This window comes from Macaca mulatta, chromosome 10 (assembly GCF_049350105.2).
Source record: "Macaca mulatta isolate MMU2019108-1 chromosome 10, T2T-MMU8v2.0, whole genome shotgun sequence".
NCBI lineage: Eukaryota > Metazoa > Chordata > Mammalia > Primates > Cercopithecidae > Macaca > Macaca mulatta.
Window position 1 is genome coordinate 66376545 of NC_133415.1, and position 23161 is coordinate 66399705.

General features: G+C 58.9%; 1 protein-coding gene across 7 annotated transcripts in view; it reads left to right on the plus strand.

The window, feature by feature from the left end:
- RRBP1 (ribosome binding protein 1) overlaps positions 1 to 21815 on the plus strand; it is a 68709-nt gene extending 46894 nt beyond the window's left edge. For 4 of the 7 annotated variants that reach the window (XM_077951135.1, XM_077951137.1, XM_077951134.1 and 1 more), the window contains 18 exons: positions 1928 to 2081; positions 5580 to 5718; positions 7775 to 7953; positions 8075 to 8109; positions 9881 to 9971; positions 10831 to 10923; positions 13610 to 13702; positions 13784 to 13867; positions 14007 to 14096; positions 14755 to 14847; positions 15188 to 15259; positions 15818 to 15913; positions 16872 to 16955; positions 18716 to 18823; positions 19543 to 19626; positions 20017 to 20115; positions 20669 to 20812; positions 21271 to 21815. In XM_077951135.1, the coding sequence (XP_077807261.1) occupies positions 1928 to 2081; positions 5580 to 5718; positions 7775 to 7953; positions 8075 to 8109; positions 9881 to 9971; positions 10831 to 10923; positions 13610 to 13702; positions 13784 to 13867; positions 14007 to 14096; positions 14755 to 14847; positions 15188 to 15259; positions 15818 to 15913; positions 16872 to 16955; positions 18716 to 18823; positions 19543 to 19626; positions 20017 to 20115; positions 20669 to 20812; positions 21271 to 21309 (1777 nt within the window). In that variant the 3' untranslated portion in view covers positions 21310 to 21815. The remainder of the gene's footprint in view (positions 1 to 1927; positions 2082 to 5579; positions 5719 to 7774; positions 7954 to 8074; positions 8110 to 9880; positions 9972 to 10830; positions 10924 to 13609; positions 13703 to 13783; positions 13868 to 14006; positions 14097 to 14754; positions 14848 to 15187; positions 15260 to 15817; positions 15914 to 16871; positions 16956 to 18715; positions 18824 to 19542; positions 19627 to 20016; positions 20116 to 20668; positions 20813 to 21270) is intronic. The other 3 variants (XM_077951141.1, XM_077951139.1, XM_077951140.1) reach the window with 1 other exon arrangement.
- Positions 21816 to 23161: the final 1346 nt, after the last annotated feature.

Here is a 23161-nt window from a genome sequence, read left to right on the forward strand (position 1 = left end):
AGCTTCCTGCCTCAGCACCTTCCCAAGGGCTCTGAACGAGGAAGGCTTCATGAGGCTGCGGCCAGGGCAGCTGGCGCGAGAGCCAGGCACGGGCCCTACATGTATGCAGAGCCGTCCTGACCCTCCATCTCCTGTCTGGGTTATGGGCCCCTGAGTCTTCCAACAGGTGGCCCAGCATCCCTGCGGTGGCTGGTGGTGGGCCTTGACTGTGCCTGGAGCACGGCCTCCTGCTCTGCAGCACCCTTGCTTCAGATGCGCTGGTACTAGGGAGGGTTTCCAGCACACAGGCCCCAGCCGCCTAGCGGGGTTCTCATTTCAGTGTTGTCTCTGAGCCACTGAAGCACTGGAGCCCATAGCAAGTGGGCCGGAGGGTGCACTTCCCCTCCAGAGTTAAGTACAGCTACACTTCTGCTTCTCTGATTAGAGCGTTACCACCCCAGTGGCGGCCCTCAGGAAACCCACTGCAGCGTCTTTTGTTGCACATTTCTTTGCCTTCTCTGGGCCCAAAGTGTCCTGCAGGGACTTGGCAGAGCTCTGTGTTATCCCCAGAGCCTCTGCTCTCACCAAGACAGGGGCTGACCACAGCAGAGTGCGCCGGCGGCACCCTTAGTCCTTATGCTGGGAGTCGGGTCAGGGGAAGTCCAGTGCGGGAGCTGGAGAGGGAGGGGAGCCGGGCCAAGTGTCTGTTTTGACTGTGGCTCCCTCTGGTGTGGAGTGAGATCCAGCAGCCACCTTCCCCTCTGCCTGTCCCCTCTGGGTCCCCTTCCTGAGCCATCGGCTGGTTGGAGGTTTGTGGCTGCTGTTTCCTCAAAAGCCACAGCAGAAGGCAAAGGGTGGGGACTGAGAAATGCTCTGGTGTCTCCCCACATAGGATCTGCTGTGGCCTCATTACTGGGGAAGGCTCTAAAGCCAGGAGACTTGTCACGCCGAGGCAGTGGCCCTGCCAGTCCAGAAGCTCTGGCTGGTGGGTGGCTGTCAGCAGCGGGATGTGTTTTCTCAGGCCCACTTCAGAGCTCCCAGTCCCTCTTGAGGGTACCACCCGGCCTCCCGCCTCCCTCCCAGGTCGCTTGAACCTTAGCCTTGTGAAGTATGGAACTGATGACCCCACAGCAGGCTTTGGTGTGGCCTCCCCCGTACAGATGAGGCAGCCCGAAGTCAGAGAGGTGGAACCTGCCACCCGCCAGGCAGCAGAGCCCAGCTAGCCTCAGCCAGGTTTCCCAGCTCCGCCTGGCCTGGTGCTGCATCCCAGGGTTTGGGACAGTCTTGTCTGGTGGTGTCCCTTGGCTGGACAGTCAGTCCTTGGCATTGAGGCAGCGTCTGCTAGCGAGGGAGTGGCATCCTGATCACACGCTTCACGCTGGAAAGGCAGGCCTCCAGCTGCCCCCTTTTCCTTTAAGTCTCCTTCTGGAAGTCCGGAACATTCCTCCCAGCTCCTGAGACCCAGCTTTTGAAGTGCAGTCCTGAAGGGTCTGTTTTGTAAGCACCTCAGGCCCTGGTTTCAGGCAGCCTCCCCAGCCTGGGCCTGGTCCAGTTGGCCAGTGAGAGGGCGCGTGGACTCTGTGGGCTGCTGCCTCCAGGGGGTCAAGGCGGGTGGGTCTTCGTCTCGGGGCTGGTTTGCAGCCAGAACAGTGTGTTGCCGTTTTCTGTGAATTTCTGGCTGTTTCTGGCAGGGGCTCCCGTGGGATGCTTTAGTGCACATTTGCTCTATGCTGTCTCTAGTTCATGCACTATATGGGTAAAACAGTGTCTTCAACAAAACACATGCTGAACCCCACGCAGCTGATAATGGAAAAGTGGCTTTGGTAATGGCTTCACGACGTGGGCAATTGCTTACTTACAAGAGAGCTGAAGTCCTGGAGGGAGGGCTTGGACCACCGATCCCATCACTCTTTTCTTTCCATCAGTCGGGCTGGTGACTGTCTTGCAGGCAGAACGCAGAGCTGGCCAAGCTCCGGCAGGAACTCAGCAAGGTCAGCAAAGAGCTGGTGGAGAAGTCGGAGGCTGCGCGGCAAGATGAGCAGCAGCGAAAAGCTCTGGAAGCCAAGGCAGCTGCCTTCGAGAAGCAGGTCCTGCAGCTGCAGGTGAGCCAGGGCGGCAGCCACCTCAGTGCCCTGTTCACTGCCCAGCAAGCCTGTCCGCATAGCAGGGATGGGTCCAGACTGGCCCTGCCGCACTGGGCACCCGTTTCTAGCCTTGACTGGGACAGATGACGGTGTCCGCAGGGCTGGGGCTCGAACTCTTCACCTTAGTCTCCTTGGTAGTAGTGATAGCTGGCAGCAAGTGGGAGCTTGCTGTGTGCTAAGCACTGTTCTGAGCATTTTACAAGCATTAACTCAGCCACTTTTCCTGGTAACCCTATGAGGTAGGCACTGGTAGTGTCTGCATTTTTATCCATAAGGGAGTTTGAGGCACAGAGAAGTTCAGCAACTACCTCAAGTTCACCCAGCCAGGACATGTCAGAAGCAGAATTTGAACCCCAAGTCTCACTCTGGAGCCGTGTTTTTCCTCCCATGCTTGTCCCCACTGTGGTACTGCAGCTCTGGAGCAGCCAGCTGAGCTCACAGGCTGTGGACACAGCCTCTGGCTTCAAGGCCAGTTAGGGTTTCTTCTTTCTCAGCCTCTGGGTGTGGCCTGGAGGCCTGTTTTCCCAGGAGGGTGCCTGTCCTCCTTCAGAGGGAGGACGATTGTCCCCCTGTCCCCAGGGGAACACAGGCAGCATGCAGTGTGTTTTCACAGCCCACAGGCCTTGTCTGATGAATTCCCGTCCCTCTGCTGGCCTGTGTTGGGCAGGTGGATCCCACATAGGGCTGTTACCCAAGGCACGAGGCACCTTCATGTCATGCCCACTTTGGGTTTAACTTTTCTGGATAACGAGGAGACCCCAGTGACCCCAGGGGCTTAGGACCCTTTTTCTGTCCCATCACTGAAGCCAGGCTGTGGTGCGTGGGGGCATTAGTGCTGCCTCTTGGAAGGAACTAGAACAGACACGAAATTTTAAGAGTGATGTTTGAGCGTGTACAAAGACTAAAAGAGAACGTGGACGAAGAAACAGTTTGAATTGAGGTGGAATTGAGATGGATAATTTGGTGTTTTCTGATGTTCGTGTAAAGCAGACCCACTCAGTACAGTGAGATGAGAAACTGTGGGGTGGGCCTGCCTATGGTTATGTTTTAAAGGCTCCCGGATGGTTGTGGTCCATCTGGGCCTGGAACTGGGCTTGGTTTGTCACCATCTCGTGTCATTCCTGCGAAGGATCTAGCCAGGGCGCACAGGCTCCCGGTATCTCCTGTCCTCTCCAGCCTCAGAGTCCTTGTCCACAGCCTGGGGCTGGGCAGAGGATTCCCTGCTCTCCAGTCTGACACCAAAGATTCTGTGCCTGTCGAGTCTGTGATTGACAGTGAGGCCTTTGGCGCCAGCTGTCAGGTTCAGGTCCTGGCTGTTCTACCTGCTAGCAAGTTATTTCAGAGCCTCAGTTTCCTCATCTGTACTATGGGCAGGACAGTAGGAGCTGTCCTGCAGGGTGACTGCGGGAATTAGCCATGCTCTTACACCCAGCGCGTCTAGGACTAGATCAGTGCTTTTCAGAAAAAGAGCTCAATGTGACTCTACAAAATTTCATTCAAGGTATCTCCAAGTCAGACCGGCGGTTGAGGTTGTAGAAAGTGTCTCCTTTTTGCTGAGGTGAAAATGGAGCTCTTTCCATATTGTGACCGTCCTTCCTTTGCCCGAGGCCCCTTCGCTGCCAGCCAGCTTTGCAGGAATGAGGGCGGGGGGGCCTGTGCTGACCTTGGGTCCTGGAGCACTGGCATCAGGGAGGTGCCCTGCCCCCCATTGCCTGTCTCTCCCCGGACGACCTCTTGGGGTCTGCTTGGAAGAAAGTACCCATTGAAGGTGCCGATGACATCCTTCTAGAAGAACTGAATTTTAGAAATCCGGGAGAGTCTTATGAAAGTCCCCAGCCGGCCCGCCCAGCCATGGGACCCGCTTCTGAAATTGTTCAGCGTGATTGGCTGTGCTAATGACATTCTCTTCAAGGCAAAGACAGTTGTCATCTCAGGTCTTAAGATGGAGGCACGTGGTTTCCATGAAAGATGTGAAGCTTGGGGCTCCTGAAGGTGTGTGGGTTTTTGTTTGCTTGTTGCTGGAATCAGAGTTCTAATGAATGTTGGTGACAAACGGAAGAGCATGTGCGGTCCGTCTCCCTGCAGACTGAGCTGGAGTCCCTTTTCTTAAAGAAAAGAAGCAGCAGCAGCTGGTGTGTTTTCTTCCGGTTGTGCAGTGACCCTGCCCTGAGTATCTTGGTCGAGGCAGAGGTGTGAGGGTGTTGGAACCAGTGGGTGCAAGGCAGGCTCCTGCCGGGGACGCTTGGCAGAGGAGAAGCAGGTGTGCATTCTGGGAGCAGCTTGCAGTCACTCCTTTCTTTCCTTTCCTCTCTAGGAGTTGGAACTGAGTCATCCCTGCTACGTTCTAATGCAGAAAGCACTGCCCATCCTAAAGCTGCCCCCAGTTTTCACTGCACAGTACACGTGAACCACGGCCTAGTGCCACATCCTTGGCGATGGCTCACTGGCTCCAGCTGCGCCTCTGCCTGGATGCTGCTCATCTGAGCAGTTCCACTAGCTCCAGGTTGTGCAGCCACTGCCCTAAAAGAAAATGAAAACGCATGTGGATGGGATCAGCTTGGTAAAGCCATTGACGAGGGATAACTCCCAGCCTCTTCGTCAAACAGCAGCTGTCTGTTGATGCCCCTCTTACCTGGTTCTGCCCCTAGACAAGCTTGGTAATGAATAATCAGTGGTTGGACTTTTTGGAGAACTGAGTTCTCCAAAGGGTTGGTTAAATGGAGGCCTTGGCCAGCACTTCTGCCCCAGTGTGTGGGAATCCTTTGCAAGTGGATGAGGGTGTCCTGTGGAGCACCGATTGGGACTGCCAGAGCCTGCCTGATGCTGAGTCGGGAACTTGGCAAACATTGAAGCTCTGTGTGGCTCGTAAATAAGGGTGCAGTGGGCCTGTCTGTCCTGAGTGAGGAAATGTCTCTGAGATACTTTTGAACCATGTGAAATTGCCATTTTTGTAGGTAGAAATGGTCAAACACTGACAATTTCATGTGGTTCCACTGAGAACTAAGAGCACTGCCCTATAGCGTGATCGCAGTGGTGCACCGTGCGTGTGTGTAACACATGGAGCTGCAGGTGGGAGACCCACCAAGCTGTCCGCCTCTGGGAGAGGAATCGAGGACTGGATTGGGAAATGTTGCTAGTTTACTCTGAATCGGTATCTTTGGGCTCTTGCAGTAACCACGTCTTCATGAATCACTTGAGAATATAAAAATAGGGACTCAGAGAAGAACTGGGAAATGAGTGTGGGTCCCTGGCATCTACCTTCTCTACTTGAAAGGGTGCTGGCTGAGGTGAAGCCTGTGCGGGTTCTAGACCTTGAGAGATGCATTTCCTTCCCGCATGGACCAGAGACTGCACGGGGCTTTGGTGGGGTAAAGAGCTCTGTCTGCCTCCATCACAGAGCCGATGAGGGCCTGGTCCTTCCACATCCTCACCGCCCCACTCCCCTGCCCGTCCCAGGCATCCCACAGGGAGAGTGAGGAGGCCCTGCAGAAGCGTCTGGATGAGGTCAGCCGGGAGCTGTGCCGCGCGCAGAGCAGCCACGCCAGCCTCCGGGCGGACGCAGAGAAGGCCCAGGAGCAACAGCAGCAGATGGCCGGTGAGGGCGGCAGCAGTGGGGCCAGGGGGTCAGTGCAGGGTGCGGGGTCTGCATGCCGGCCCAGCCCCACTTCCAGTGCCAAAACTCAGTGGGTTAGGCCTGTTGGGTGAGGGCAGCACGGATATCTTGACTGCCACTCAGAAAGTCAAAGAGTAGGGGATTATGCCCAGTCTAGGGGCTGGCGGGGGGCACAGTTGGCTTGTAGGTGCTGTCCAGAGATGCAGAGGTGGAGCTGCGAGGATGGGACCTCCAGGGGCTAGAAGTGGAGGGGGCAAGGCCTGTGAGGGCCTGGTGTGCGTGGGGGTGGAGCCTGTGGGGGCAGAAGTCACTGCTTCCCTCCCACGCCTGGGTCCCCATTGGCTGTGGGTGAGCCAAGGAGGTCCTGAGGCATCTCAGCTAAATGTGTGTTCTGGGCCTTTCTACTCTCCCAACTCAGTCAGCTCTGGAGGCCAGGTGGGATTTACCAGCCTGTGGTTCCCTTGCTCCAGTTGGTCATGGAAAGGGTGACAGGAATGGAGGGCCAAGAGCCTCTGGAGAAAGGGAGCTGAAGGTGCCAGTGAGGGGCCCCACAGCCCTTGGCTCACCAATGCTTCCCGAGCCACTCCCCGGGCCAAGCACCACCGTGGCTGCCGGGCTGGGCTGGACTAGGGGGTACACGGCAGAGTCACCTGCAAGTACAGGGTTACACAGCAGGGCCGTCTACACAGGGACTGTATTCAGGGCAGGGTTGGCAACTGTTTCTATGAGGGATGGATGGTGAATGCTTCTGGCCAGTCTCTGTCACAACTGCTCAGCTCTGCCACAGTGGTTTAGACTGGGCAAAAGTGCCCATTAACACTGGGTGAACAGGGGCCTGGCTGTGTTCAAAGAAAGCTTCATTGATACCACCTGGAAAAACGGAGGTTGGGAGGCACGGCCCCAGCTTGCCGGCCCCTGCTCCAGAGGCCTGGGCGTGGCTTTAGATTATGTGGTCCTGGAGACTCTGAGGCAGGAGGGGATGCATGGCAAGAGGCCGGCACAGGGCCCGGAGGTGGGAATGAACTGACTCGGCCCGTGTGAGAAATGGGCCAACAAGTGTGGCTGGAAGGAGAAGGCTGGTGGCGGGGCAGGGCCATGTCACCCTCCCTCTGAGGAGCTTGGGCACTGTGGAAAGTGTGACAGAAGTGCTTGGGGCAGGAGATGAAACGGTCTCATATGCGCTTCTGAACACTGGCACCAAGCGGAGAACAGACCAGAGGGGCAGGAGTGGCCCAAAGAGACAGGGATGAAGCCTTGCAATTGTCGAGGCCCAAGGCAACAGGGCAGGGCCCAGGTGGCCACAGAGGTGCTACTGAGGAGGGCAACTTGGCAGATGGCGGTGTGGCCTCGTAGGCTTCAGCAGTGGGCGAGGGAGGAAGATGAGGAGTCCTGGGAGGTCGGGATGCTGGGTTTGCGTTGTCTAACTAGAGCTTCATTTAGAAGTGGCAGATGGCACAGCCTGGGGTTGGAGAGCGTGCAGCCTCAGAGGCACGAAGATGACACTTAGACGCACGGCACTGTCTGAGGTCACCTGGGGAGGAGGATACCTCAAGGGGAGAAAGGGGCCCAGGACAGAAAAGTCAGCCCCTGGCCTTTCTTGACTGTGAAGAGATCTTGGGGGTTGGGGGGGACCCAGCCAGGAAGGTGGGGGAGGTGTGGCAGTGGGATCCACTTAGCCACTTTCTAAAGAACTTCTGGTCTCAGTTAGTATGAGCTAGAGTCTTCTAGAAGATGAATCTTTAACAGCCTCAGCAGCAGTCCATTTCCAGTCTCCATCATTTTCTCATGAGTGGCCTGAGAGCGTTGCATTGTACACTGACAGTTCTCAGGATTGATGCCGGAGTGGCACTTTCTTCAACAGCTCACAAGAGGCCCCAGTGGTCAGTTGTATGTCTTAAGAGCCCCAGACGCACAGAGGAGGCAGGAGGAAGTCCTCTGTGCCCCGCGTGTGCTAAGAGGGCATCCCCCCAACCCACCCCACCCCACCCCTGGGGTTTCCAGCCTTTTAACTTCTCTTGTTTCCCTTCCTCTGTACCAGAGCTGCACAGCAAGTTACAGTCCTCTGAGGCGGAGGTGCGCAGCAAATGCGAGGAGCTGAGTGGTCTCCACGGGCAGCTCCAGGAGGCCAGGGCGGAGAACTCCCAGCTCACAGAGAGAATCCGTTCCATTGAGGCCCTGCTGGAGGCAGGCCAGGCGCGGGACGCCCAGGACGCCCAGGTCAGCCTCCTGCCTGGGGCTGCGGGGAGGAAAGGGAACTCCATCCAGCAGGTGGGTGGACTAGTCCCGCTGCATGAGATGAGTCTCTTGGAGACCAAGGAGCTTTTGTCTCTCATTCCAGGCCAGCCGGGCGGAGGCTGACCAGCAGCAGACTCGGTAAGCTGGAGAAGCGCCCTGCCTGCTCACTTGAGCCTCAGCGTGGGGGACCAAAGACCCTTGGGGACCAGGGTTTTCAGAAGGGTGCTCAGGTCCTCTGCAGAAGAGCCCCTTGCAGAGGCTCCCTTCCCTCCCCCATCCTCCCGGTGATTTAGAAGACGGGGCAGGCCTGAGCGGGGAAGCAGGCAGCCTTGCGGAGAGCTCCATGATCACACTCACGGAGCCAGATCTCATTGTTCTGGACTGGCCTCAGCCAGGGTGGGAGCACCCCCTGCCACCTGCCGTCCGTCCATCTACCTGTCCATCGCTTGTGGGAAGGGACTGACTCGTCAGAGGTTCTGTGTCTACAAGCAAGGGATTTTAGGGGCTGAGGTCAGGAAATGTAACAGGAAAAATGGTTGTACAACCCAGAATGGCGTACTCAGGCTTGCTGCCAGAGCACAGGTTTGAGGCGTTGGGGTAGAGCTGGCAGCGTCTCAGGGTTGTTTTCCTCCATCTATGAGTTGACTTCACGGCTGGCCAGACCTTGTTTTCCCTCCATGTCAGCAGCACCAGTGCCAGGCCATGCTCGGGGAGTGTGTGTTTGCTGTTGCTAAGGCCGGAGCCAACACCTGGGTGGGGTGGCTCGAGCCAGGGGCCGGAGTCCTTGTGACCATCACTTGTGGGGCTCGCATCCTGTAACACATGCCCACAGTCTCGGGAGGCAGCTCCTGGCCACCGTGGCTAGGGGTCCATGAAGCAGCATGTGGGGGAGGCGTGGAGGATGTCCTACATTCCCTCACACGCGGTCAGATGTGTCCTAGGCCATCAGCTCACAAAGTTCCCTTGTCCTGGCCCTCATCACCAAAGAAGCACTTCCCCCTGTGCCTCTGAGCAGAGGCAGATCCCCGGGCCACAGCCCGTGTTCCCTGGCATTGGGCTCTGCAGCTTGGGGACTGGGAAAGGGAGCCAGCCACCCCGAGGGCCCAGAAAGACCCACAGCCAAACCTTGTCTACCTTCCTTTCCCAAAATGCATGGGCAAACTTTGTTTCTCCTGATGGTGTTTGTTGGGGTAGAGAGGTGGTTGTTTTGCTCTTGTGTTTTAAGATCAGATTCTTGGGCCACACAGCATATTACTAGGATAATTAACTCATGTTGCAATTAGGATCAATTTGAATTTTTTTTGCATCATGCAGATGTGTCTGGCAGAAATTGGTGGTTTTATTTCCTTCAAAAAGCTGATGTGAAAGCTGTGTGTGGGCTGGGTCATCCTGCTCTGGAGTAGAGAGGAGTGATTCAGCCCCAGATATTCTGGAACTCGGGCAGTGGCTGCCCAGGGGGTGATTGTCGACGTGTCCTTGCCACTGGCCTGCTGATGCCTCTTACTCGGGGTCTCATTCTTCTGGGGACACTCTTGGGGTGGTTTGCTGGAGGAGGCTGTCGCATGATGCAGGGATTGGAGGGAAAAGCTGTGAGGGCCCCAGGAGAGCTCTGAGGGCAGGGTCATGATTCCGCCTCGCCTGATAACCCAACTCTCCGGTGTCACCAACTAGGGCTCTGGTGACAGCTCTGGGGTCAGTGGTCTGGATGGGTGGAGGGTGGGGGGCTTAAGGAGCTGCTCAGGCTTCCCTGGGAGCTCATGCTGGGTGAGGTGGGGGCAGCCGTAGGGGACTGTCTCTGGCCAGATGGTTCAGCCTCGAAGGTGCTCCTCCCTGGATGGGGCCTCAGGTGGGATCTGTGGGGGATGTAGCCCCTTGGAGCCTGGGCGGTGACCTCGCTGTGTCCCTTCAGCCTCAAGGAGCTGGAGTCCCAGGTGTCGGGTCTGGAGAAGGAGGCCACCGAGCTCAGGGAGGCCGTCGAGCAGCAGAAAGTGAAGAACAATGTGAGTGCGGCAGGCACAGGCGGGGATGGATGGGCCAGGGCAGCACAAGTAGGGCCGAGAAAGGTTCTGCGGTGTGGCACCCGCCCCGGACTCAGAGGAGGGCCAAGGTTGTGTTTCTACACCCTGTTGTGCTGTGGGGATCCAGGATGTGGGGGGTGCTTCTGCTTACCCCTGAGTTCCACCAGAGACCCAGAGCTGACCGCCTGTGGATCAGCCTGCGCCACTCGCTCAAGTGTGGAGTCATCCCTGGGGTGGGGACGGTGTGCCGGTGGCCTGGCCTGAGTCACGTGGTCGCCATAAGTGGGGATCCTGGTCCCAGGAGAAGGGGGTGTAGAAGCTGGGCGGGTGGCATGCCTGCTGTCCCGGTGTGGCCTTGGCCACACCCTCCTGCCCCCTTCTCACAGAGCCGGGTTTGCTGGCTGGCCCGGTTGCTCCCTGCAGAGGCTGCAGCTTCCCAAGGCAGGCTCTGGCCTTGGCCTCCCTGTGCCAGGCTCCGCCAGAGCTGGCCAGAGGGATCAGCACTAACCATTTGGTGGCAGGAACCTCTTCCCTCTGAGGTCACAGGCTGGCCCTCCCTCCTCCCTCTGCCTAGGGGTGTCTTCATCGAAAAGGCGCCACCTCTTCACCCTGTGCCGTGCTACCCACCTCTGGCTGGGGCACCCAGGCCTTGTGTTCAGGCGCCATGGTCATGGGCCAAGGAAAGGGCATTTTGTCCCGTGGCAGGTCCTCTATGGGCCAGAGTGGCATCAGGGAGGGTCTCTGGGCCCTGTCCTGTCTGACACCAGCTTAGGCAGCTCGTGGGGGTGTGTCAGTGACTGACCAGCGCAGGCTGCTGACCTTTCGCCTGTGTCCCCTCCAGGACCTCCGGGAGAAGAACTGGAAGGCCATGGAGGCGCTGGCCACGGCCGAGCAGGCCTGCAAGGAGAAGCTTCACTCCCTGACCCAGGCCAAGGTCAGAGCCCGGCCACACTCAGGCTCCCACCATGCAAAGTGCACTAGGCACACAAATGCGCTAAGACATACAGCTACCCTAGGACACAGATGCACTAGGACAGTCACACAGAGGCATTAGGAACGCACAGAAGCACTAGGACGCATAGACGCACTAGGACGCACAGACATGCTAGGACTCACAGACGCAGTAGGACAGACACACAGAGGCACTAGGATGTACAGACACGCTAGGACTGACAGACGCACTAGGACAGACACACAGGCACTAGGATGCGCAGATGCACTAGGACAGACACAGGCACTAGGACGTACAGATGCACTAGGACACACAGACGCACAGGTGCACTAGGATGCACTAAGTGCACACAGAGTGGCCTTGGCCTCAGAGCTCCTGAGTCCACACCAGACCCCGGCTCTACATCCGCCTCCCCCCTCCCACCTCCTTCCCTGCCCTCCTTCCCTTCTTCACTTGCTCCTTTCCCTGAGAGAGGGATGGGAGTGCCCCGCTGATGGGCTTCTCCGTGCTGATCCCTCTGGCTGAGGGTGCAGAGCTGCTGGGGTGGGACTGGAGACATGAGCCCGAGGCTGCACTGTCTTGGTGACCTGTTGTAGTGTTATTTCTGTTGTGTGTCCTTTTGTCGGGGTGATTCTGCTGCTTGGGCCTCTGGAGTCGTGGCCCAGGGGCTCCGGGAGGAGTATTTTTTTTTTTTTTGAGACGGAGTCTTGCTCTGTCGCCCAGACTGGAGTACAGTGGCCAGATCTCAGCTCACTCCAGCCTCTATCTCCTGGGTTCAAGCGATTCTCCTGCCTCAGCCTTTCAAGTAGCTGGGGTTACAGGCGCCACCACGCCCGGCTAATTTTTGCATTTTTTGCAGAGATGGGGTTTTGCCATGTTGGCCAGGTTGGTCTCCAACTCCTGACCTCAAGTGATCTGCCTGCCTTGGCCTCCCAAAGTGTTGGGATTACAGGCGTGAGCCACTGTGCCCAGTCCCATGAAGAGTCTTTAAGTCCCAGAGGGGAGGACATTGTTTGTAGTGAGCACTCGGGGAACGGGGGCCACGTTGGCCCCGCGCTCTACACCGTCCAGGTGGGATGTGTGCAGGCGTCTCCCAGTGTCTGAGCCCACGGGTTGCCTCTGGGGCGCAGGGCTGTCCAGGAGCCAGTGAGGAGGCTCTGGCCAGGGGACATGGCCAGCCGCAGCCATAACTAAAGGCCTCGCCCACACTTTGAGGTCACACACGTTTTCCTACCTAATGAAAGGGCCTGGCCTCCCAGCCTCCCTCACGGGAATGTCTGCCCCAACGGCAGGAGCTTTGCAGCGACTCCCAGGAAGCCCGAGGGTTGTGTCAGATGAGGACCACTAGCTGGGGCAGGAGGTGAAGGATGGCCTCAGGCCACACTGTGAGAGCTATAGTTAGCCTCCTAGAATCTTGGCCTTGTAGCCTCCAGTGACCTCAGAAACTGTCTGGCTACCATGTGGTAAATGAAGCTGTGACCAGAGATGTCACCTGACTTGATTGTGGTCACACAGCCAGATAGAAGGTGGCCTCTGGGTCTCCAGCTTGCCTTGACTCACAACTGGAGGCCTCGGTGGTGGTGGTGAGGGCAAGGGTCCACATGGGGCACGGGCCCTACCTGTGCATAACTTGGCCAGCCAGGAAGGGCCCGCTTCTCAGGTGTGCGTCAGGCCAGAGGGCGCTGCGCTCAGGCTGGGTGTCCGATGGTCAGCATCCTCCGTGCACATTCCAGGACTCTGCTCGGGGGAGTTACACTCCATCGACTGATCCAGGTGGAGTTCCTGAGGCCGCCCTGGGTCTCAGGCCAGGCCTGTCCAGGTGGTGGCAGGGCCAGACACAGGCTGGACCCCAGCAGCTGTCCCCTCGGGGTGTGGGAGGGCCCACCTCTCTCCCTGGGGACACTGTGGTCCTAGGCTTTGCTTCGTGGTTCCCTCGGGCCCCCTTTGTTTTCTTTCTTTGCTGTGCTTAGAATGGGGGCCGCTGGCTCTTTGTCCAGGAGGATTGAAGGGGTGTCCGACCCAGCATGGCACAGGGTGCAAAGTCCCTGCCTCCTCTGAGTCGGCTTCTCCCTCTGCAGAGGGGGAATGTTGATCCTCCCTCTCCAGGGTGGCTGGAGATGAGCCTCTCTGGGTTGCCCCTTCCTGGCTGCCACTAACGCTTAACCATGGTGCCGCCAGCAGACGCACCGCTTCCCTGCCTTCACCCCCCATCCCCATCACAGCTCTAGATTCCAGAACATTGGAGGCCATGAGTGTCCTCCTATCCCCTTTTCCTGCCCTGGCTCCCACACATCAACCAGACTCCCCCCCCCCCAAATTCCCACACACATGCACACACACCCAGAGAGCTCAGGAGATGAGAGCTGGTGGAGACCCCGTCCCTGCTGGGAGATGTCCCGGGAGCTGGCACTTGCCATCTTGGCCTGACGCAGTATGCTGCTTTCATCAGAGCTCAGTGTGTTTGAAATGGGCCGGACACAGGCTGGGTAACCCTCTGCTTACAGTCAGCCTCGTGGAGCCTCATCTGCTCCTTCGATTCTTGTCGCTTCCCTGAAGAGCTGAGGATGTGCCATTTCTGGGGCAGAGACCCGGGCATATCAGTAAGACCTGGGGAGGTGCCCCACATCTCCGCAGCTGAACCTTCTGCTCTTCCCCGCCCCCACCCCAGGAGGAATCGGAGAAGCAGCTCCACCTGATTGAGGCACAGACCATGGAGGCCCTGCTGACTCTGCTCCCAGAACTCTCTGTCTTGGCACAACAGGTAGGAGGGGAGGGTGGTTCCCGGGGACCTCACGGTTCCCAGGGAACGTCCCTGGGTCTCACCGAATGTGTTTTGTTGCAGAATTACACCGAGTGGCTGCAGGATCTCAAAGAGAAAGGCCCCACGCTGCTGAAGCACCCGCCAGCTCCCGCGGAGCCCTCCTCAGTATGTGTGGCCGCCTGGCAAGGGCCCTCTGTCGGGCTCCCCGTCCCCAGGAAGAGGGGCTGCCCCGAGTTGTTTCAACGGGAAGCCAAGAGAAAAACCTCAGTGTGTGGCTAACGACACCTGTTCTTCCCTCTCTCAGGACCTGGCCTCCAAGTTGAGGGAGGCCGAGGAGGCGCAGAGCACGCTGCAGGCCGAGTGTGACCAGTACCGCAGCATCCTGGCGGAGACGGTGAGCGCTGGGAACCTGTCAGCTGGGCATCCCTGGGAGGCTGCCGGGAAGGAGAGCCTCAGGGCCTACGGGGCAGGAGGTGGCCTGGTGTGTTGGAAAAGCCCACTGGCCTTGTGACTCTGGGCCCCGTTCTTTGGCTGCATGGCAAAGGGAATGGATGGTGCCCTCTGAGGTCATTGTTTCTAAGCTGAGGAGAGGGCCGAGGTGAAGGTTTGGGGCCGGTCTCTGAGCAGGGGAAGGGGAGGGATGGGGTAAGCAGCTGTGACGGCCAGGTTGAACTCCCTTTCTTCGTGACTCCAAGAGCAATGCCAAGTCCAGCCCTGCCACTCTCTGGCTGGCCCGTCCCGTGCTCCTCATCCCGGGCCACTGACACACTTGGTGCCGGTGGCAAAGCCCGGCAGTGACAAGCGTCCTAGTGGTCCCGTGCAGGTCACAGACCTTGTTTCCTTGAGTGGCACTGCAGCCACCCTGGCCCACTGGCCAGAGGACCTCCCTCCCAGGACAGTGGCTGCCTTCCCTCCCCACCTAATGCTGGCGCTCAGGAAGTCACAGCAGGGGAAGCACGGCAGGTGACCAGGGCTGCAGGGACAGGAAGATGTGGTTGTGTGGTGCGGGTGCCGGGAGGGAGAGGGCCCTGCCTCACCTCGGTTTCCCCCAGGAGGGCATGCTCAGAGACCTGCAGAAGAGCGTGGAGGAGGAGGAGCAGGTGTGGAGGGCCAAGGTGGGCGTCGCGGAGGAGGAGCTCCAGAAGGTATGTGCCGCCCTGCCTGCCTCCCGGCACCGTGGAGCACATGAAGCCCGGGGGAGAGTCGACAGGGTTGTCTGTCACCTGCGAGACTCGTGTGTCTCGGTGGGGCTTTTCCACGACTCTGTGAAGCACAGTTGCGGGATGACAGCTCAGCCCGTCCTCCAGGAGGCCACTGCCTAGGAAGGCGCTGCCAGATGGTGCCAGGGTGACTGTCCCAGCTGGGTGGGGTGGGCACCCCTGGGGCTTCCTAAGTTGGGTCAGTCCTGCTCGGGTCCCAAGATGGCCTCGGAAGGAGACACCCCTGGGCGCTCATGTCTGACGGAGCCTTTCCCTTGCTTTGTAGTCACGGGTCACAGTGAAACATCTCGAAGAGATTGTAGAGAAGCTAAAAGGAGAACTTGAAAGTTCGGACCAGGTATGTGGGGGCTCAGAGAACTCTTTCTCTTGTCCCCAGAGCCCTTTGAAAGTGACATTATTGCAGAGGGCACTTCACTTACTTGGACCGTGTGCCTTAAGGGAGGCATTCTCTCTCAAGCCCAGGGATCTTGTCCGTCCTGTTTTTCCTTAATGAGAGACATTTACTACCTCAGAGGACCCTGAGACAGCCACGGGCCCTGTGCAGACCTGCCCAGCCCTGGTGAACAGGGCTCCTGCCACGGCCTTTTACGGTCAGGGTGACCCCACTGCCCCCTTCAGACGCCACAGGGAGCCCTGGAGAAGGTACCCTTGGTACCTACCTTTGCGAGTAAATCTAAGAGCATGTCAGCCTCCAGGAGTGCTCAGGTGCAGCCTGCCACTTGCAGTAAGGGGTTCTCTTGCCGCTGACTAGTTTCTCATTCGCTTGGTAGCTGATGGGCCTCAGGGATCTCCCGACAACCCTCACCTATCCCAGGGCCAGTCTGCTCCCTGGGGTTAGTGCCCTTTGAGCAGAGGCTGCTGGCGCATGTGTGTGCCTGTCTGTGTGTCTGTCCAGGTGAGGGAGCACACGTCCCATTTGGAGGCAGAGCTGGAAAAGCACATGGCAGCCGCCAGCGCCGAGTGCCAGAACTACGCCAAGGAGGTGGCAGGGGTGAGTCTGCCCCCTGAGGAGCGCAGCCGCTGCCCAGCAGAGCTACGGTCCTCCCTGAGCTGCTTCTCCTCAGCCCTGTGGGAGCAGCTCTTGTTGACATAAGCCTTGAAGTCCGAGTCCTCATGGATTTGCCCGAAGCCTTGCAGGCCCCTTGTTGGGCTGTCAGACCTGAGGTGTGTCTCAGGGCAGGTTTCAAAAAGGCAGCCTCCCAGCCAGGGCAGGGGCAGAGCCAGGCAGCCCTGCCCTGAGGGAGGCATTTGGCATTTTAGGTTATCCCTCCACAAGGGGATTCTCTGCCTGGCTTGCTGATATCGTATCTGGTGGGAAGTGGATTTAGATCTGATACTGTTTTCTGCTCTTCAGAAGCAGAAAGCACAAATCCAGCATCCCATTCTGGTTTAATCTCAAACTTTCGGGCCAGGTACAGCGGCTCATGCCTGTAATCCCAGCACTTTGAAAGGCTCAGGTGGATTGCTTGAGGCCAGAAATTTGAGACCAGTCTGGGCAACATAGCAAGACCCCATCTCTACCAAAAAAAAAGAAAAAAAAATTAGCCAGGCACAGTGGTGGGCACCTCCAGTCCCAGCTGCTTAGGAGGCTGACGCAGTAGGATTGCCTGAGCCCAAGAGTTCAAGAACAGCATGGACGACAGATTGAGACCATCTCTGAAAAACAGAAATCTCAAACTTTTGGCCCTTTTTTGCAAGAGATAATCAATAAACATTTGTGAAGGTCTGAAAGAGGTGTGCAGTGAACACCATTCTTCGCAAGTCCTCAGAAAAGAAATTGTAGCTGTAGGAAGCCTGGCGAGCCCTGTGCCCTCCCGATTCTGTGACCCTCCTCAGGGCTCTGGTTAAGTGGATGTATTAGGTTTTATGTTTCGGCGCTAACTCACGGGGACTGGTTTTCTCCTTTTCTCTCCTTTCTTCCCATCACCTGCCTCTGTTTTCTTCCCAAGCTGAGGCAACTTCTCCTAGAATCTCAATCTCAGCTTGATGCAGCCAAGAGCGAAGCCCAGAAACAGAGTGATGAGCTTGCCCTGGTAGGTGGCCTCCATGTCCCCATGCCAGAAGTGTGACCTGGGGTGTTGCGTGTGTGAGATGCATTTGCCAGTCATGCGTCTGTGTCCACTCAAAGATAAACAAAGTCTGGGGAAGGGACAGTGTCACCCGTTGAGCAGCATGGGGCCAGCTTCTGGGGGCCTTCTTGCACATTCGCCCAGAACTCTGAGCTGGGCCTGTGGCTGTTGGGACCAGCGTGCTCCCACTCCATCTCCTGTCCCCTGGCTACCTGGTCCCCTGTTCAAGGTAGTGAGAGCTCTGGGTGTCCGCAATCCCTGTGAGCCCATTGTAGTCAGCTGGGGGCGTCAGGGACATTGCAGTCCCTGGCGTCACAAGACCAGGAAGCCTGGGGGTTCCTCCTGACCTGGCCACCCATCGCCCTGGGGCTCTCAGCAAGTCCCGTGCCTTCTGTGGGTTTTTCTCACCTCAGTGACAGCTCAGATCAATTCAGTGAAAGTCACAGGCATGCAGGGAAGACCTGCTCCACGCCCGGCCCGGTGCCAGGTGCAGAGAGCAGCCCCGTTGGCAGACCACAGGAGCTCTGCCTGTGCAGGCGGCCTCTTGAGTCCCTCCTGGGATTCAGCTCAGGTGTCTGATGCCAAGTCCCAGCTCCTTGGCAGATTCCACCCAGCCTCACCGGATCTGGTACCACCCCAAGACTGGTGCTGTGCGCAGCACCCTGGGAGGCTGCAGACATGTTCTGTTTGATCTGCAGTGTTTTTTTAAATCTTGAATTAGTTGTCAACAGGGAGAAATTGGGAGATTTTAAATAAAAATGGGCTGGCATTCCCCCTGCAGCAGCCGGTGAGTCTGGCACACGCTCCCAACACCCTGGGTCTCCCCCTTGGTCATTCGGGTCTTACCCGGGCCAGAACACCAGAGGGCAGTGCTGCCCAGGCCAGGTCTCCTGTGTCTAGGGGCCACTCACTGAAGCCTTGGCTGAGCAAAGTCTGGGTGACAGGCCCTGGGGGCGTGGCCCAGGCCGGGGGTGTGCAGAGAAGCCCCCCTGGAGTTTGTGTTGTCTTCCAGCTGTGCAGTTTGGCATTTGTGTTGGGAGGGGCTGTTCAGAGGGAGGGAAGAATGTGTGGGGTTCCCACGTACCTGGGGTGGCCCCTCAGCGCAGGGCCTGAGACCACCCACGTTCCCTGGGGAGCTTATGCCAAGGGCGCCACCCAGGTCTCCAGTTGGAACCTCTACCCCAGCCTCTCGAGTGACACCTGCCCTTCAAATTGCAGGCCCAGTGGTTTGGGGGCAACCAGATATGTCACCCACTCCCGGTGATGGAGCTCAGGGATAGGGGGACCTTGTTAGCCAAGAATGTCATCTCACAATGTTTTCTAGACCCCAGAAAGGGCTCTGAGCAGTGGACTGCGTCCTTGAAGGAGAAACGGGGAGTGTAGACAGCGTGGCGGCCACCCCCCCCGTTCCATTGGGATTCATTTGCTCTGTGGGCCGTGCTCGTCAGGGCTACCCTCACTCCCAGGGAGGGCTCCCCTCTGGCTGGGCTTGGAGCAGAGCACATGGGTCTCATTAGCCCAGAGGTTTGGTGGCCTTGGTTTGGCTCAGGTTGGCGCGGGGTCTGGGGGAGACCCAGACTTAAGTCACAGTTACCAAGCCAGGTCCCCTGAAGGAACTTTGGCTGTCGAGAGCAGCCACGGTCCTCCGAGGGGGTCCCTGCAGGAGTGAGCATGGTAGGTGTGCGACTGGCTGTGCATTTGCAAACCACCCCTTCCTGTTCCAGGTCAGGCAGCAGTTGAGTGAAATGAAGAGCCACGTAGAGGATGGTGACATAGCTGGGGCCCCAGCTTCCTCCCCAGAGGCCCCCCCAGCCCAGCAGGACCCTGCTCAGGTTAGGGTGGTGAGCCGGTCCCCAGACACATCACTAACCCCAGGAAGAATGCAGGTTCTGCTGCCCCTGTTCTGACTAAACCCCACACCGGCTGCTCCGGCCTCCGCTGCTTCTCCATCCCACCTGCTTTGCCCCGTGTGGGTCACCCAGGTTCGGAGAATGCCGCAGAGCACGGGACAGGAAGGTGGCCAGGTGGAGAGGCTGGAGGAGTGGGGGGAGGTAGGACTTGAAGAGGGAGTCCGCGATTTGGGGTCTGCACCTACTGGGCTGGGGGAGCAGCCCTGGGCAGGGTCTGCAGCCACCGAAGGGGACTGTCTCCCACTGCAGCCCCGGCTGGGACATCGCTAGCAGGATATTCACCCTCCAGAGTTTTGAGCCTGGCGATAGCCACCACGAGCCCTCACCGAGAGGCAGGGCTGTCCCTGGGGTGGCCGCGGTGTGGCTGCTGGGGTTGTGGCCGTGGGGCCGGGGCTCGGAGGCATCTTTCTTGTCCTGTGAGTCTCATTAAAGGCCCCTGAGGTTGCAGAGGCCCCATCGGCTGCTCCTGAGCCACACCCAAGTCTGTACCAGGGGCTAAGGTGCCATCTCCCCAGCGAGGGGAGCACTGGGCCAGGAAAGGGGAAGCTAGAGGCAGCGAGAGAGCGGGGCCTGTGCTGGAGCCCTGGGCCCCGGAAAGTTCCTCACCGGGTTGCCGGCTTATGTGTGTGGTGTTTGCACAGCTGAAGACGCAACTGGAGCGGACAGAAGCCATCCTGGAGGATGAGCAGACGCAGCGGCAGAAGCTCACGGCCGAGTTTGAGGAGGTCAGGCCCTGCCTGGTGACTCTCAGCCCCCATCAGTCCCTGGGCCCTGAATCTCCAGGGAACAAGTGGGTCAGCCCTGCCCCCCTCGGCTGTGCCCAGCAGCACCTGGCTGGGCCTGGGCCTTGGCCTTCTAGGCAGCAGTGGATGGGGCCCGGGCAGGTGGAGCACAGGCTGGAGGCACCTTGGGAGCCCTGTGGGTGGTCTGCATCCCTAAGGAGTCTTGAGGGCCTGGGGCTGGGGTCAGGACTGGTGAGTCCGGCCCACTCATTCCAGCTACAGGATGGAGCTGTTGCTCCTCAGGCTGGGGGTGTCCTCTGGTCCCCAGGCGTGCTCAGTAGGGTCTTGACAGCACAGCCATTTGTAAGACGTCTCACTTCCCTCTCTGGCAAGGCTCAGACCTCGGCGTGCCGGTTACAAGAAGAGTTGGAGAAGCTCCGCACAGCCGGCCCCCTGGAGTCTTCAGAAACAGAGGAGGCCTCCCAGCTGAAGGCAGGCAGGGGCTGGGGCGGGGCTCACACCTGTGGGGTCTGCTCTGGGGCTGGGGCCACTCTTGGCCTCGGAAAGGGGCCAGGAAGGGGAGAGCCGACCCCGCCGGGATCTGCCCTCGGCACTGGTTCCCCTTGTCACTCCCCGGGGCTGGGGTGGGGGCTCCTAGCCCTGCAGTGTCACATGGTGACATGGCAGCCATTAGTCCGGGTGGCTGTTGAAATGTGAATCATGGAGAACGTGAAGTGCGTTCCTCAGCCACGTGTCTGGCGCTCAGTAGTCAGGTGTGTCTCCTGTGCTGCCTCGGACAGTGCAGAGTAGACGGCTCCTGCCCCAGGAAGGTCTCCTGGTGGTGCTGAGAGCGCAGGACACAGCCTTGACGGGCAGCATGGGCGGTTTCCTCCCTGTGGTCACCACCTGTCTCTGGGTGACCAGCAGTTGCCTTCCTTGTGTCCCCAGAGGGCTCCAGCCCCTGGCATCAGGGTCCTGTGGGCATCGCTGGGGTGGCCCTCCCGCTGGTGCAAGGGCTGACCCCCGTCAACCTTCTGACCATCAGGAGAGACTAGAAAAAGAGAAGAAGTTAACAAGTGACCTGGGACGTGCTGCCACCAAACTGCAGGAGCTTCTGAAGACGACCCAGGAGCAGCTGGCAAGGGAGAAGGACACAGTGAAGAAGCTGCAGGAACAGCTGGAAAAGACAGTGCGTGCCTGGCCCCAAAGCAGGGCGGGAGGAGCCCGAGCTGCTGGGAGCACTGGGCCGGGAGCCCCAGGGGAGGCAGGACCGGGAGAGGCAGAGCTGGGCGGAGGTAGTGGGGACAGAGGCTTCCTAACGAGTGCTTCAGCCCACCCAGCCCAGCACCCGCCCTTCTGGGGTTCCCTTGCCGGTCCCCCTGCTGGCCCAGGTCTTCACTTTGTACCTGTGTGGGCCCCTTAGCCAGCGCCCCAGCCCCTGCCCTGCAGGATGATGGTTTCCCCTCGGCTCCCACCAACTCCTCCCTGTCCCCCAGCCCCGGGGGTCTGTGGCTCCTGTTCTCCGAGGGACTGGAGTGGCTTGAGGGGGTCAGTCCAGGGAGGGACCGATGGCCCAGGGGGAGGGCAGGGGGTTCTGCTGTGGCTCGTGGCCCAGCCCCCCTTCACGCCACCTGCCTTCGTTCACAGGAGGACGGCAGCAGCTCAAAGGAGGGCACCTCTGTCTGAGTCTCCTCTGTGGAAAGAGAAGTTACTGTTCAACTTACCAAAATGCCTTACACATTCCTTACAAATACACCGACCAACCTACACAGCGTTATCCAGGCCCAACTTCCGGTAGCTCCGAGCGAAGCCATGAGAGACGAGAGAGTCTCTTACAGCCACAGAAGTAGACCTTCCAGAGTCCCCGTTTGTAAACGAACCTGTGTCACGTTTGATAAACACTATCCTGGGCGCAGCCCTGGGCCACCACCAAGTGACGCCAAAGTCCTGGTTGGCTCTGACAGCCCCGTGGGTGTGTGGGAGGCCGGGCACTCTGGGGTCTGTCTGTCAGTGCAATCGTTTCGTGTTTTTTCAGCGGGGCGGGACGGGAAGCGGGTGGGACCGGGCAGCCAGTTCTCGAAGGCTGTGGGGCCGACTGGAGGCCACAGCCCCTCACCCCTAGACATTGCCAGCGAGAACTGACGTGCGACCTCCTGGGTGTTGATGCCATTAAAACCAACGTTGGTGCCCGGTGCTGTGGTCTCGTCTGGTCATCTGCTGGGGCTCCCCCACCCACTGGTGGGCCCAAGATGAAGAACCAAGGGGTGGGGGCGTCCTCGGGGAGAGAGCAAGTGTGGGCCTCAGTTGCTTTGAAGGCAGGGTGTCTGCAGCTCCGCGTAGTGTGGGGCTGAGACTCGTTGCTTCTGGGGCCCCCAGCAGTTTTCCCTGTCACCTCCCAGACCTCAGTGCCCTCCGGGCAGGATAAGGGAGCAGGGCCTGCTACGCCTGAGAGCCAGACACATTGACTGCTGTCCCGCATCCCGGAGGGGCTGAGGTTTGTGAGTGCGGCTGGTGGTCTGGGCTGCTGTGTGACGGAGGTCTGGGAATGCACAAGGGGTCTCTGTCCTGGCTGGGGCTTGAACAAACACCCACACTCCAAGAGGGTGGGCCAGGGCTAGAGCAGCCCACCGCCTGCCCCTGGGAGGCAGAGTTTCACCTGCAGAAGCCAGCTTAGGTTTGCCACGACCCTCAGACCCAGTGTCCTCAGCGGCCCCTGACAGCGTGGTCCTTGGCCCCAAGAAGTGTGTGTCTTTGAGTGTAAGCAATAGGAACCTGGAGCTTAGTCCACAAAGAGACGTCAGAGGCTCAGTCACAGTAGGGCCCCAACCAAGTCCGGAATGGAAGGCGGGTCTACCTTGACCAAGGACTGTTCACTTGCATCTCCCTGCCAAGCCTCAGAATCTTGGGAGAGGGTCTGCTTGGCCGAACTTGACTGGGGGACAACTGGGCTCTTGGATGGCAGGTCCTGCAGGATGGCATTGTGAGAAGGGTGCTGTCGGGGACAGTGGCAGCAAGAACCGGGGTCTCCACAGCCTACGAGCATGGCAGGTGGCCTGCTCTGGGATCTCTGTCACACGTGGCCCTTTCAGTTGATGGCAGTGACTCGGGGGTGGTTTTCACAACCTCAAGACCTAGGGAGGCCCTGTGGTGTGCATCTGTCTGCCTCCCTTGCTCAGCCCCCCACACGGCCTCTGCCTGCAGCCTGGGACTGCTTAGCCTCAAACTGCTCGGCCCAGCCCTGGCGCCAGCTCTCAGGAAGTGCCTGTGGGCCACCCAGCCGTGGTGTGTGGCACTGTGTGTCATGGCTGTTCTTGGTGCTGGGAATCCTGGGAAGGTCCCTGGAGAAGTGGGCTTAAGCTGAGCTCCCAGGAAAAGCAGATGTGTGTGAGGTGAGGGAGGCTGGCACTCAGGCAGCAGCAGCATAGAGGCATGGAGGGGGGCCAGGTTACCAAGGCCAGGGGGGCTGGACCGGGGAGGCAGTACAGCCATTGAGGTTTCTGAGTAGGGAGAGCCAAGCCTGCCTGTTGTAGACTCTAGA